Source organism: Caretta caretta, chromosome 2, assembly GCF_965140235.1.
Source record: "Caretta caretta isolate rCarCar2 chromosome 2, rCarCar1.hap1, whole genome shotgun sequence".
In the NCBI taxonomy this organism is placed as follows: Eukaryota; Metazoa; Chordata; order Testudines; family Cheloniidae; genus Caretta; species Caretta caretta.
This window is the reverse complement of record NC_134207.1, coordinates 199324512-199340187: the sequence shown is the minus strand read 5'-3', so window position 1 is coordinate 199340187 and position 15676 is coordinate 199324512. Positions and strand designations below refer to the sequence as shown.

Below are 15676 nucleotides of genomic sequence, written 5' to 3'. Positions count from 1 at the left end.
TTCTAAAGTTTAGGAGTGGATGAGACAGTCAAGCTGTTTAAGACAGGTCTTTTTAGCACCTCAAACAAAATTGCTCCATGTAGAGGGTGCTCAGTTCTCTGTACCTCTTAAAGGTTCCTTAGAGTCATGGGATGGGAGTTTGCTTTGTTATACCCAGAAAAATGTGAACCTCATATAGAGAGGATCCATTTCATTTGCTCACCATATGCCAACAGAAAATTCCTGGACCAGTATTTATGAGATGCAGAGTTGCTTTTTGGAAATGCTAGACTGGAGCTTAGGATCTAGCTATAGTATTTCTCACATTTTGCCATTACTCTTCTCTCTGACCATTTCGTCTTTGACTCTCAGCTCTAACTTTCAGATGCTGCAGTGTTTTCCTGTTCGTTATTATAAAAGAGAATAAAGAGATTGTCACAGACAATCGTATTTCCTCATAATAAAGACAGCGGGACTGATTCTCTTTTACACTATGGCCCCTTAATGTCTCCCTGGCAGTGTAAAGGGGCCTAAAAGCCATGTCTACACTGGAAAAAAGGTGTGTTTTTAACATGTTAGCTAACACATGTTGCAATCCTAGTGTAGACAAGGTGGTTGTACTTTTAACTTGTGTTAACTGTGGGGCAGGGACATACACAAGGTTTACCTTAATAACTATGTTGCAATCATTACCTTAATCACCATGTTTACCTTAATGCATCATGTTAGTTAACATGTTTTAGCTAAAACATATTAAAATACATTTTTCCCCCTAGTGAAGAAGAGGCCAAAGTCAGTATAGATGAGAATAAGTGTAGCACAAAAGGCTCCTTAGGAAAAGGAGTTTCTCATAATGTTAGTGTCCTTTCTCAAGCCTCCGAGGAATCTTGCAGTATGTAATCACTTTTCTCATGAACATACCCCTCAAATATTACTTATTTTGAGGGGAATTACTTATTTTTGCCCTGATGTTCCATGCAATTTTCCACACAACATTAGTGTTCTCTCATTTTCATTTTTAAAAATTATTTGATCAAAAATTAAAAAATCATGACACTGAGGCCGTTCTTCGGGTCTTTGTCCATGTGGGTCTCACTTACGGTGCACATGTGCCTTATGTGTGGAAGACTGGAGTCTTTAGCAGCTCTGCCCCTGTCCAGCATGTCCTTGTGCCCCTCCATCTGAGGATATACAATGCCAAATAACTCCAGCTGCTTCTCAATTTCCTCGCCAATTCAGAACCCCAGCAGAGTTGGACCCCAAAGGAATGGGGATGGGACTGCAGGCCATGGGATTCACATGGACAAGTCCTCTTGAAGAGCCACAGTTACTGCAAGGTAGGAGACCATTGTATAGAGAAAGAATCACATACACTAAAGGAGAGACTTCTGTAACATTTTAAAATTCCTGCATAAATAATTGTGTCCTCATTTTGAGTCTTTGTCACAGACTGTATTCCACATGTGGGATTGGCAGGTTGAGAGGTATACTCATGTACCAGCATGTTCTTTCCAGCATACTCTGGTTGGGCTACCTCTGTTCAATTCATATTCAAATTGTTTTGGATCACATAGGTCAATATTTGGATGTTTGATTAGCTCCATGCATTTCCAGTTCATATCTCTCTCTCTCTGATGAACCGAGAAACTGATTATCTCATTTGGTTTATGCACCATTGCCTGTTTGAAGGAACTTTAATTACAATCAAAAAGCAGTGTCTGCTTTAACATCTTTCCTGTGACATTTCCACTCAAATATTTGTTCTACCTGGCCACTAACATTTACACAGACTGTTAAAGCAGATTGTCTCATCAGCCTTTGATATTACTCCTGGGGAATTCTGCGCCACTGAGCAATGCAGAATTTTGCTGAATTCCCTGTTTCACCTGCCAAATTTCTGGCCTCCATTAGGGGCTGCTGAACTCTGCAGAGCCCAGCTTGCAATGAGTGAAGTGCCCAGCCTGGCGGGGCTGGAGGCTGCACACTCTTTGATCCCCATTCTCCGGAGGACGGGAAAGGGCCTGGGAGACCCAGCCAGTTCTGGCAAAGGGGAGGAAGGGCACGGTCGCCCCACACCATGTGCCCTGGCGGGACAGTAAAGACGCTGCAGGGAGTAAATGCTCTGGGGGTGCTGGTGCCTGGGGGTTTCCCAACTCTTGTGTATTTTTAAGTATACAAAAGGCCAGATTCCGCAAGCTGATGCAGAACCCCCAAGTTGGAAATTCTGGCAGGGGACAAACCTGTGCTATAAGAAAACTTAGTTAATTTCCCACCTACTTGGTGGCCTGTAATTGAGCAACACTGACTAGTGCTGGCAGGAAAGAGGCATGAGTGAAGATATGTTGATTTACTATATCTCCCTATATTCCCTAGGGGCAACATTATGCCTCTTTGCGCCTTCTTCAGTGAACCCAAGCCCAATAGCTGTTAAAGTAGATTCAGACCACAACGTATAACAGCTCTTCACATTGAAATTTCTTCCTGTGAATCATCCTAACAAATAGATTGACTTAAGTTGCCTTTAAAATTAAAAGGATTCAAATGCTATTAATAGCTTCTCATAACAGTTGTATGATGTGCCATGGTGTCTTTGAGGGAGTGATGTTAGAAATGTGTGTGTTCCTGTGAGTGAGCAGCCTGTGCCTTGAGGTGAGCTTGCCCAGCCTGCAGTGTACTTGATGCAGTGATAAGGGGGCAAGGTTCCTTTTGATGATGGTTAGAGATGTGCAAATCCACATGATTTGATTACCCCCATAACCCCTGGCTGAGTTACTGAATTCTTCATGGGTACCAGGGAGCTGTCCTCCCAGCAGTTTTTTGGCGGGGGACGGTGGAGAATTACCTAGTGTGGCCGACAGATCCTAGTACAGCAGGGCCATAGAAATAGTCTGGCTGCAGTTGCTGGCTATTTACTGAGTTGGAACATAGGTGCATATATTATCCTGAGGAGGGTCATTAGGGAACCCATGGGACTGCTGTCAATGTTAGAAGCAATACTCCATTGTCCTTTGAAAAGGGTGGTTCTGTGTTTGTACAGTGCCAAGTGTAATGGGGCCCTAATCCATGACTGTCTCCCCAAAGTGCTACTGCAATAGTAATAAATTGTTCCTAGCACACACATGCCAGACAATGCTAGGGCATTTTATATTGAACTGGCTGGCAGCAGTATTACTTCCCTTCTCCTGTTGAACTATGCAAGGAAGTTTATCCTTCCCCATCCCAAACTCTCTCTGGGCTCTGAGGGGCAGTGAACCCCATTCAGGGGAGCAGAAGAGGGCCGGCACCAGGTTGCCTCTAAATCCACTGAGCATGGCTAAGTGGAGTTTTAGAGAGGCAGCTGAGAGAACTGGGTCAGGAATATTAAGGCTCAAACCTCGAATGTACGTTATGGTCTCATAGGCAAGAAGTCCAGGGGGACTGTTTTGCATAGCTCTGGCCCTTTCCTCAGTTACTATTGCTTATCATACAAATATGAAAATGCTTTATTTTCTATTATTTTACAGAACTCTGTTCATATTAAGAGTTGTAACTATGCTCTAGCTAGTGACGTTCAATGATGTATGCACAAGTTTGGTCCTACCCTGTTGTATGCTCTGTTTAATCTAGTTAGAATTGACTGAAGATAGGGTCATAAGTGCTTAAGTCCCTTTTGAAAATGGGACTTAGGCTCTTTAGTCCCATCTAAGTCTCATTGGTTTTTAATGAGACTTGGGCTCCTAAGTGCTTACCTCATTTTAAAAAATGGAATTTAGGCTCCTAAATTACATAGGTGCTTTTGAAAATGTTATTTGTCGTCTAGCCTATATCTCAGAACTTTTCCAAGGAGATAGCCCTTCTTAATGCATCATGATATGGCAAAGCTTCTGCTGCTTTTGTGGCTTCCAGGATTGATGGTTGTAACTCTGTCCTTATGACCTGACCAATAAGGTTTTGCAGCATTTGCAGATGATTCAGAGCACTACTCCCAAGGTGCTTACATGTGCTATGTTATCTCAGCAGATTATTTGCGTTTCGCAGTTGCTTTATTGGCTCCCCATTAAGCACAATATTGACAATAAAATTGCTATTTTTGTCCTACAAGCCATTGCATCGTTTTGTCCCCTCCTAGTTATTGCCTATGCTGTTGCCTAATGTTGCTACCTTATGATTACTTTGACAAGAAGCCACAGAAAACGTAAGTTTCAAAATAAATGTTCATAATTTCCACCAGCTCAGTGGCATATCATGCTTACCCTATGGGATTCTTACTTAGAATACACTAAAATTCACAACTCATTATATATGAAGGCTCAAGAGCTTAAAACAGGAGATGGAAATGTCATCTTTTCAATACAGGATGGTTAAGGAGCCTTTAATGACTCAGAAGACTTATACTGCCTTTCAGCTGGGTATTACTGAATATAATATATTTAAGGAAAGATATAAGCCAAAGCAGCTGTGTTCAATATTCCTTGATAGCACATTTTCCATACTTCCCAGATATTAGGGGCCTAGAGCTACTTCTGGTCATATGATTGAGATTCATGGCTTGAACATTAGCATATGGTCATGATAGATTCCTGAACCAGTTATCCCAGCCCACTCCTCTCTTTCCAGTTGTCACCCTCATTGTCATCGGTGCCTTCATGAAAGCGCCAAGTATGTGACCTAAATCCAAATACTCCTGAACTTTGAGGATCCAATTTTGCAGCTAGTTAGCCCCTCTCTTTTTAATGGGCCAGTCTAAAATCTTGGATTCAACACCCTCCCACTCCCCTCAACTTTGGTAAAGCCAGATCTGGAGCTGGATCAGAACTTCAAAGCTTAGGCCCACCCCTAAGCTTTGTAAGCTTGTTTCGGGTTTCTGTTAGATAAACATTATTATCAGTTTTGCCTCAGAAGTAATACACAAGTCTTTAAGTAGAAATCACACAAAATTAAAGACAGTCTGAAATCAGAATAAGATAATATGAAAGTACAAATAATAATGAACTTGTTTAAGCAGCACGTGGAGCAGGCAATAGTTAAGTACCTAGCAGATAAGGAAAACAAATGGGAGAAAGAACTTCTGTGAGATCAAGATACCTGCTCACCACGTATGCTGCCACCATCAAAAATGTCATTTCATGTGAGAGCAATTAGGTCAATCATCAGTAGGCGATATTGTGACATTTTGGGAATTATGGCAAGCCAGTTGCCTGTATACTGCAGAAAGGTATTAAAATAAATGGTGTAGGGCAAATTAAAGCATATAGAGTCAAGATGAAAATGTAGCAGTTGGCTTGATAACAGTTCCTTGTCATTGAACATTTTGTGTGGCACCTTGGTTTGGGAAGGTGAGAGCTTCTGATTAGGTGTGTTCAGCTTAGTCTTCATGAAGAGCTAGTTTTGATAGCAGGGTCAATTATGTAGCCCTCTATCTGTTAAATAGTGAAGCAAATCAAATACAACTGAGAAGAGAAATTACAAACTGGAGTATGGGAAAACATTAAGATTCATGTTTAATGGTATAAAAATGGTGTCTTTAAATACTGGGCTGGACACTTTGCTCTTTTAAACCTATACAAGCCATTAACACTTACGCTAGTCCTGTTTTCTGGGACCTCCTCACTATGGAATGATTCCAACAGAGTCAGCAGCAAAAGAACAGAAATGCTGCTGCAAGTGAAATATTTTAAATAATAAATATACCTTTCAATATTAAGAAATTAACTCTAAAAGATTCTTGGGGAAATTAATTTAGTGCCATCTAAATTCAGGATACAGGGAGCTCATCTAGCCCCCTTTTACTTACCAAGGTGTTGACTCCTCTCATCTCTACTAGAAGTGTTCATCTTAATGGGAATTTTGGATGTGGGAAGTACATTTGGGGAAGAAATAGCGTGTCCTATGTACCAGGACAAAAAGTCTCCAGAGCCCCTTATATTCTGTGCAGAAACTGCAGCAGATTCTCTGGCAGAGTGATTGAAAAGTGGCTGCACACAGGAAATTCAACTTCTTATCCCATAAACATGAGCCAGTTCTACCATATTTGTCTTCTCAGGACATACACAGTAAATTGTTAACCCCACCTGACCTAACCGTTTATCTTTCTCCTCAATATAGATTTGACAACTGCTGAGTAATGAAAGAAATATGGAATGCAGATAGCTTAAAAATCCAAGCCAAACACACCCCCAAAAAAGGAAGAGCAAGGGGAAGTGAGAGAGACATGAATAGTATAATGTGGTGTGAGGTTCTTAAATATAGCTAAGAGAGAATGACAAATAATATTCTGTAGCATCTCTGCAGAACAACAGCAACTCTGACTACAAAGCCCCCATGTCTTCTTTTTTCAATTATGTGTCATTTATTTATTTGCCAACATTGTACAGATTAAGCTTATTTGAGCAACTCTGAGGAAATAGGCATTGTGCCTTTCAATCCTTCAGTGTAAGGGGTGTATAGAATCATAAAATCATAGAATATCAGGGTTGGAAGGGACCCCAGAAGGTCATCTAGTCCAACCCCCTGCTCAAAGCATTTCTGAATGTTGTCTTACAAATAAAGGCTGTCTGAAACAAAGGTTACCCCCTTGAAATAGAGTATAATGCTTATGGAGGCTATATACTTGTAGCTGCTGCTTTCCAGCCTGGACTCTCAGTTCGATTAAAATCAATAGTTGGTCCAGCAGGGCACTGTTGTATAGTATGTAAATAAATGGGTGCTGTTGTGTCTCTCACTCTTCCTCCCCCCACCCCCTTTCAAATTTAGATATGCAGTTTTCCTGGAGTGTATCAGGGCGTGTTTGAGATACAAGGCATATGAAGCTTGAGCGCTTAGGAAAAAATTAGTAAGTTTTTCAATGCACTCCCCAGCAACTTCTTTATATTAACCACCAGTTCCATTAATTGGGTTAATAATTGCACTCAGGAGAAAGCAATAAAACAAACCCACATAGCAAGAATTAACAATTTGTCAAGAAAAATTCTTTGTCTCACAAAGACAGCCTCACAAACTCAGAGACAGGGGAAAGGTCTCAATGCTAGACAATATGTATTCTCTAATTTTGTTTCTGCAATTTATTGTATCTTTTTCACAATTTATCCTGCACCTATAGCTTCAAGTATTTGATAATTTTGGTTATTTGGACCATATGAACTGCAGATCTGCTTTTCAATAAGTTGGCCTGAAAGGCCTATTTCATATACCTTCCCTTATATTAATACATCTGGTCATATGCAGTAGTTTACTTTTTTTGGCTGAAGACTTGGCAGATACAAAATGCAGATGTTGTTCTTGTGACATAATCTGCTATATTAAGATTTTTAGCTATTGGTTGAAAAGTGTAGGACTCAGTTGTTTATTTGGTTATCCAACTATTAGCTTCCTATGTTTACTTTCATAGTTTGAGATTAACAGCATGGTCCGTTTTTCACCATCATGGTTTTTTGATTAATAGCACAGTAAAGGATGTTATGCCTGAAAGAGCTCTTATTTGCCAAAATAAAAACAGAGCTGTAGCACTTTCCCTTTAAGAAAACCATATCTCCCTCCAGATGTCTGCCTCTCTTTGATACAGAAGGGTACACTAAGTTCCATCTATAAACAGAATCCACTAATTAAGAATAATTGCTTAGGAGATTGGTACAGACTATTCAGAATCAGATGCATGTTCCTCTGAGATATCCATTAGCCTCTAATAAGATAATGTAGATGTGCCAGGCTGTTTCCTGTTTCCTTCTATTGTACCTTTATTGCCATATATGGACCAATGGGATGGGCTGAACAATAAGTGGATGTCCTTTTGCTCCCTGAACAGTTCTCAAAGGAATGTTTGTTATTAGATTGCTTCTTCTGTTTAGTTTCACATCACTATGCTGATAAAGGAAACATAACACTCTGAAGGCTTTTTTACTTCTGCCATTGTAATGAGTTTATTGTTTAATTAAATCTCTTTATATAGGTAAGGAAACAAAATGCAACATCTCACACTCAAAGATGATCTATGGAAAACTAAACATGTTCCTTTTTGAAAAATGACGTTTCCATCTACATGTTTTAAATAGCTGTAAACGCAGCACGAATATCATGTTACTATATCTGACAGATTTACCAGGAGTCAACTGTACATCAGTTGAATTATTCAATTCTATTTAGTGTGATACTATCTAGAAAGCATATGCATAACCAAGGATTTCAGCATAAACTACAAACTCTTTATACATTAGATATATCGTAGTTTGTTTAACCTATCAGATCTTGATTTATTTTGAAAACAGAATTTAAATATGTCTTAAAGCTGTGTAATAGCCAAGGGCTTGATCAACACCCTCCCCTGGGTTAAGTGAGAAGAAATCACTGAAAGGTTTCTCTTGTGAGATTTCTCCTGATTTGCTCTGTTGAGTAAGGAGAGGTTTGCCTCTCTATGGACCATACAGAACAGCCCCAGCAAAGAAGAGCCAGACTTTTCCCTCGGAAAGGAAGGGTGGCCCAGTGGATGGGTGCTAGCCAGGGATTTAGGAGACTCAGGTTCCATTTCCTGCTCTACCGCAGACTTCCTGTGAGATCTGAGCACTTAGGCATTACTACATTCAGCATTGCAATGCCTAACTGTTTTAGGAGCCTGTCTCCTTTTCAAAAGGGATTTAGACACATAAGCATTGCAACACTGAGCACAGCAGCACCTAAATACTTTTTAAAATCTGGGACTTTGAGACTGTCTCTCAGTTCCCTGTCTATAAAATAGGAGCAGTAGCACTCCCCTACCTCACAGGAGTGTTGAGAGGACAAAGAGATTAAAGACACTGAAGTGCTTATTTACTACAGTAATGGGGGCCTTATAAGTACCTGAGAATTTCAGTGGGAGCTGTGGGTAAGGTAGAACCCCACAGTGCTGTTTTTAGAGTCCATAGTAGAAACCACTTTTGATAATGTTGTTTTTGGGGAAAGGGAAAACATAGTAAAGGAGAACAAAGGCCCTGATGTTGAGACTCTGTACATGTTGGCTGTCTTGCTGTGGAGATTGGAGAACGGCAGAAGAAGAGAGAAGAATGCTGGCCTGGTGCTGCATCGGGGAGGACGGAGCACAGTCTCTTCTGCTGGTCGCTTGCTGTCGACCAGGTCACCTGCCCTGGCTCCCTTACCAAGATCTCTTCCTGCTGTTGATATGTAGGCCAAGTCAATGGCATACTCAGTCGCCCATGGCTATGAAAGAATTTCGTGAACTGAATTCAGATCTTGTTTAAGTGAAAGCAGCTTCACCAAAGTCAGTAGCATCAAATGATAGTAAAAAAAATGGAAGCAAATGAGAGTAAAGTAAATTAATAAACTCTAGGAGGATCAGCAGATGCTCAGAAAACAAAGTTGCTTTCCAAGACTGATCTTACACAAAATATATATAGAATTAAAATAACGAGAAAACAGTAAGAAAAACCAGCCCACTCCCTCCTCCCAGTCACAGATGTTTTTGTGTATAAGAAAACAGTAGATTAAAACTACTGTTCAATTATATAAAACGCAAGAAGAAATGGAAAAGAGACAGGTACACCTTGTATGTTAACTATAGCTGGTAAATATGCTATTAGGCTTTGCATCTGTTCTAGCCTTCTGTCTTCATACTTCGGTGGCCTTCTGCTGTATCACTATAGTCAAGCCAATAAAACATCTATAGAATCCAAAAAAGGAAATACATGTTCTGTCAAAGAAGAGTCACTGGTTGGTGCTCAGTGTACTGCACAGTATGGACAATGCTTTTTTTGCCTCTGTCTTCACTAACAAGGTCTGCACTTAGGACGGAAGAACCCAATGCACAAGTTACAGACTAGGGACCGAATGGCTAGGCAGCAGTTCTGCAGAAAAGGACCTAGGGGTGACAGTGGACGAGAAGCTGGATATGAGTCAGCAGTGTGCCCTTGTTGCCAAGAAGGCCAATGGCATTTTGGGCTGTATAAGTAGGGGCATAGCGAGCAGATCGAGGGACGTGATCATCCCCCTCTATTTGACATTGGTGAGGCCTCATCTGGAGTACTGTGTCCAGTTTTGAGCCCCACACTACAAGAAGGATGTGGATGAATTGGAGAGAGTCCAGCGAAGAGCAACAAAAATGATTAGGGGTCTGGAACACATGAGTTATGAGGAGAGGCTGAGGGAGCTGGGATTGTTTAGCCTGCAGAAGAGAAGAATGAGGGGGGATTTGATAGCTGCTTTCAACTACCTGAGAGGTGGTTCCAAAGAGGATGGCTCTAGACTGTTCTCAATGGTAGCAGATGACAGAACGAGGAGTAATGGTCTCAAGTTGCAGTGGGGGAGGTTTAGATTGGATATTAGAAAAAACTTTTTCACTAGGAGGGTGGTGAAACACTGGAATGCGTTACCTAGGGAGGTGGTAGAATCTCCTTCCTTAGAGGTTTTTAAGGTCAGGCTTGACAAAGCCCTGGCTGGGATGATTTAACTGGGAATTGGTCCTGCTTCGAGCAGGGGGTTGGACTAGATGACCTTCTGGGGTCCCTTCCAACCCTTATATTCTATGATTCTATGATTCTATGATTCCTTCCTTAGAAGTTTTTAAGGTCAGGCTTGACAAAGCCCTGGCTGGGATGATTTAATTGGGGATTGGTCCTGCTTTGAGCAGGGGGTTGGACTAGATGACCTCCTGAGGTCCCTTCCAACCCTGATATTCTATGATTCTATGACATCTTTTAGTGTTATAAAAGGCCTTCCATACGATCCCCTTTGTCCTTGCTCTTCCTATGCAGGGGTTCTATTGTGCATCCCTTAGGCTGCTGAACTCCCATTCGTGATAATAGTCTCATGGAAGTTGATTTCATTTATTGAATGAATTTTCAGAAGCTTCTAAGTGACTTGGACATTTTTGAAAATCCCACCCATCGTGCATAGGATTGAAGCCAATGGGACTGCCTGCATGAGGGAGAGCTGCAGTCAGGCTCTATAGCCACTAATGGCATGCTGCCCATGCTGGAAGTATTCCTTTGCCAGTGAGTGTTTGTTCATTTTAACAGCAGCAAATGGGCAGTGAGATGGAGCGCCTCTCCTCACAGCTGGTGAAGGTAGTGCTGCCTTTACTGTCATGGAAAACTTTGATTCAGCCTTAGCTGAGAAAAAGAAAATGTCACTGTGGAACTGTAAACACCACTGGCTCCTGGGAGCCTTGTTCCTCCACATCTGAGACTGATGTCTAATGTCAATTTCAGACACCACAGTAGTAAGGTCTAGATATGAATCCAATGATACTTGCAGTCCTTCCTAATAATTTCCTCTACAATCTTTTGGGTATCTTATAAGTGTTGACCCACTCATACTTCATGCGAGTGCTAATTGCCTGTGGAGACCCAGTTTTCGAACCACCACTATCTTCCTTATTATACCATGTTGCTTGTCTGCGCATATCTACAGAACAAGACAGTGAATGAAGCTTAAAATCCTTCCTATTCTACAGGAGATTTTCTTCTCTGAAGACTGAAATCTAATGAATAGCAGTGAGTTTTTGGAAAGGCAGGAAAAGATTTAATGTTCCAGGAGTGTGTAATTTATATATAATAATGGCTTATATATATACTGACAATGTTTATGATTATATGATAATCCATAGTTTGGAGCTATAATTTTTGCATGAACATGCACATTAAGATTTTTATGAAAATGCTGATGCATTTTCAAGTCACTAGAAAATGTATTATAGAAAGTATTCTAGCATTTTTTGGGAAATGACTAGATGACCTTATTTTCATTTCAAATTTTCATTTTTCTACAAAAAGTAGTTATTTTTCATAAAAAATAAGCTAACATTCAAGTGTACAGGTATGTCTCTCTTTAGTAATTCTGGAAAGAATGATGTAGCTGAAGTTTAAACATTAGTGTCTTGAACTAATGTTTGAATATTTCAACTCTAATCCATTGCTTCCATCTGAAACTAGCCTTCCATAAGGCTAGTTGTTTGGATAAGTGTTGGAAGAACTGGGCCTTGTATTTTTTTTTTAAATGAAATCAAAATATCTAGTCCACTTTTATGGACTAATATGCTGCAATTTTTCATTTTAGACCAAAAAGGCAAAAAGTAATATGAAATTCCACTTTTTTTCCCCTCGCATTTGCGCTTTTACATGATAAGTTTAAAAACTTGCTAGTGGGTACTTTATAATAAGTGAATTGAAGATAAAAGAAAGGCAGTAAAAATCATGTGTGTAATATGTTGCCTGCTTAGCTCATCACATAGTCGTATTTCTGCTCTGTCTGAAATATTAGCAAAGACCACTGCTGTGCACATTTTGGTAATGTGTGCTGAGCTCTGCATGATTGAGCTAACAGAAATATAGTTGAAAGTATCTGATAGCTTTATAAGCTGTATTTTATTTCTGCAGGCCTTATTTAAAAATAGGTGACCTTGACCTAAAAATCATTGACTAAATAACTAAAAAGGGCCTCATTTATCCCTGGTCCAAGTCCCTTGACTTCAGGGTAAATTTGTTCTTTGTGCCTCCCCAACTTATAAGCACCTGAGTTTTAGGAAGTTATTGGTGCATGGGATCCTCCCATACTCTCGCTAAATTGCTCCTGGAAATTCCATTAGATTTTATTTTTGTCCCTCCTTTGTGGGATTCTTTAATATCTAACTCCCCCCATCTCTTAACTTTCAGTTTTCTCTTGATGTCATTGTGACCCATTATTTTGGCTATGAGTAGTTTCCTCCAAGACCAGTATCGTTTCACTGATCTCCTGGAAGACGGTCCTCAAAAGCAACATGATCAGTGCTCTTTCTGCCTTCCCCCTAATCTGTGTTTAGTGCAATATACCAATCATTATATTCTCCTCCCCATGCATGTCTAGCTTCATCTGTGTTAACGCTATTCACACATAAGTTACACAGTTATCAAGTACTTGCAACTACATTTGTTACCCTTAAACATGTTGTGCTCAGCACAAATTGCTGTGTCAAAATGTGCACAGCTAGTAGCCTTTCCTCCTATTCCACATATAGTAGAAATATTCCATTTCTGTGTGCCAGGCAGGCAAACATATGAATTTGGTTTTTATTTCTCATTTTAATTCATAATGCCAATCCATGGCCTGACTAGCAGCAACTACCCTTAAAAGCTGTGTTGTCACCATTTTCCCACCTCTGCCACTGATCTGTTCCGTCGCCTTGAGCAAGTCACTTCACTTCTGTGGCTTAGTTTCCCCATATCTAAAAAGGAGATAATGATACTCACCCTCCATTGTAAATCGCTTGGTGATCTGTGGATGAAAAGCACTATACAACAAAGAAATCTTATTTTTTGTTGTTTGCAGCTGCTAATGATTTCTGGGCTGACACCCTTCTGCACTGAAGCCTTTATACATCTGAGGACTTCACTGCATGAAAGCAGGAAATGTCAGGGATGCCTACTGACTATTTGCTGATGGGAAAGGCTAAGATGCCATGTGGCTCTTCCTCCCCTTACCCCAGTCAGAGATGTTGGGGGAGCCTACTGACTCCTTTTGTGGGAGAACTTGAGGAGCCATCCCTATTCCATTTGCTGACTTCTCATGCTTTTGCCCACTTAAGAGTCCAGTGTTGTGGTTAATGGTTCATATTTTGGTCCTTTTTTTAAGGTCATGGATAAATATGAACTTGGGGCTTTGGTCCATCATTAAGCAAATGAAAATGAACTGTACTCATTCTGATTGCTATAACTCCTAGTGGCAGGAGTTCAGCATAGAGTCCATAAAATTATTACGCACCCAACGCCATGACATAAGTTAAAAACAAACATCAACTAGTAGTGTTCACAGTCAGCAATAATAGCAGCCTGTCACTAGATTTCAAAATCTGTTAAGCCTTGGCAAAGGCGAAGCAAATGATTGGAGGAAAAGATGAGCCATGCATCATACCCTGAAATCTAATGAGATAAATTAGACATTCAGAGGGAGCAAATTTCACTGTTTAGGATGCCGCCAAAAATGCTGCTCCTCCAGTTCAAGACTTTGAATCTAGAGACTAGCACAAAGAGGAGCATCTCAGTTATTTTGATGAGGTATGGAGGGAGGAAGCTAAGTCCCTATTGATATAGGCCTTTAAAAATTGTATCCACCACCTTCCCTTGCACCTGAAAGCAGAAGAGAAGCCCACAGCAGAAGTATAGTTTACTGTTATACCAGCCTGAAATAGCTGAAACTTCTGAGTGTTCTTCAAGGGAAGCCCCAAGTAACATGCATTATATAAAACCCTATAATTATTCACACTAATAGATAACCTTGTTAGCAGTCTAAGGGCTTGTTTACACTGTCTTTGTGTTAGGTAATACATGTTCCCAGTATAGACAATACCCTAAGACAAGAGGCCAAGGGTTGAACGGGCTATTGACAATGAACCACAGAGGTGGTTCTTCTGGACCACAACTGAGGCACTCTGGTGAAGTAGAGTGGGGAGCTTGCATTCCAGCCGCTCATTCTGTATCTCTTATGGGGATGAGTCTTCAGGACTGAAACTGGAATGATTTGTATTTGCTAAACACACTTTAAAAAAATACACCCCAAATATATTTATAGGATTTGACTTGTGCTGATATATTGTACCTTCAAGAACATTTAATCTTTACTTGATCCCTCCACCCCCCCCCACCCATCAGGATTTCAGAATTTGGCAGTTTCTAAAACAGAAGTTATGTCTGATTAGCAATAAAACATTCAGTGCTGAAATCTTATTGTCAGGCCCATGTTATGGGACAATGGTAAATACCTCTCTTTACAAAGTAAGCACAGAATAGAAAGATTTTCAGCTTTTGTGCATAATATACCAATCTATTTTGTTTTTTTCCCTCCAGAATAAATCAGCATGCATCTGTAGAGTGAAGCTATCTTTCCAGAAAAAAGGTTATTTAAATAAGCAACTGCGCTGCACACCACATGCACAGTGTAGGAAAAGAAGATTTTCTATTCTCAATCTGCACAGCAAGAAGGTACTGGAAAAAACAGTAGAAAGCAGCAATGAAATAAAAGATTGTTATCTAGTGAATTATCTTCTCATCTTCACACAATCCAGCTCAAGCAGCACCTGCAGGTTTGTCAGCCTCTTCCATTCACAAGTTGAGATATTCATTTGCTGGCCTGGAGTAATGCAACATAGTATTTGTACACTGCATAGCCTTTGAGGTATTAACATGACAACCAGCAGCCACACGTGTCCAGTACCAACCGTGAATGGACATATGAATCACTATCCAACAGCTCCGTATCCATTACTTTTTCCTCCAGTCATCGGTGGACTTTCACTTCCTTCCCTTCATGGACTCCAGGGTAACCCACCAACAAGTGGATGCAGCACCCCATCACCTGCAAGTAAGTGCCCCGTTATTGGTTCTTATGGCTGTTATTTACTACAGTAGAACCTCAGAGTTACGAACATCTCAGGAATGGAGGTTGTTCGTAACTCTGAAATGTTTGTAACTCTGAACAAAACGTTATGGTTGTTCTTTCAAAAATTTACAACTGAACATTGACTTAATACAGCTTTGAAACTTTACTATGCAGAAGAAAAATGCTGCTTTCCCTTTATTTTTTTTAGCGGTTTACTTTACAGTACTGTACCGTATTTGCTTTTTTTTTTGTTTCTGCTGCTCCCTGATTGTGTACTTCCAGTTCCAAATGAGGTATGTGGTTGACTGTTCATTTCATAACTCCGATGTTCATAACTCTGAGGCTTTACTGTAATTTCCTTTATTAAAGAATGAACAGGTTGATT

The 15676-nt window shown here is 40.3% G+C and overlaps 1 protein-coding gene across 3 annotated transcripts in view; it reads left to right on the top strand.

Moving 5' to 3' along the window:
- The window catches only part of RARB (retinoic acid receptor beta), a 526846-nt gene that overhangs the window by 194133 nt on the left and 317037 nt on the right, over nucleotides 1-15676 (top strand). For all 3 annotated transcript variants that reach the window (XM_048838584.2, XM_048838585.2, XM_048838583.2), the window contains one exon: nucleotides 14760-15273. In XM_048838584.2, the coding sequence (XP_048694541.1) occupies nucleotides 15096-15273 (178 nt within the window). In that variant the 5' untranslated portion in view covers nucleotides 14760-15095. The remainder of the gene's footprint in view (nucleotides 1-14759; nucleotides 15274-15676) is intronic.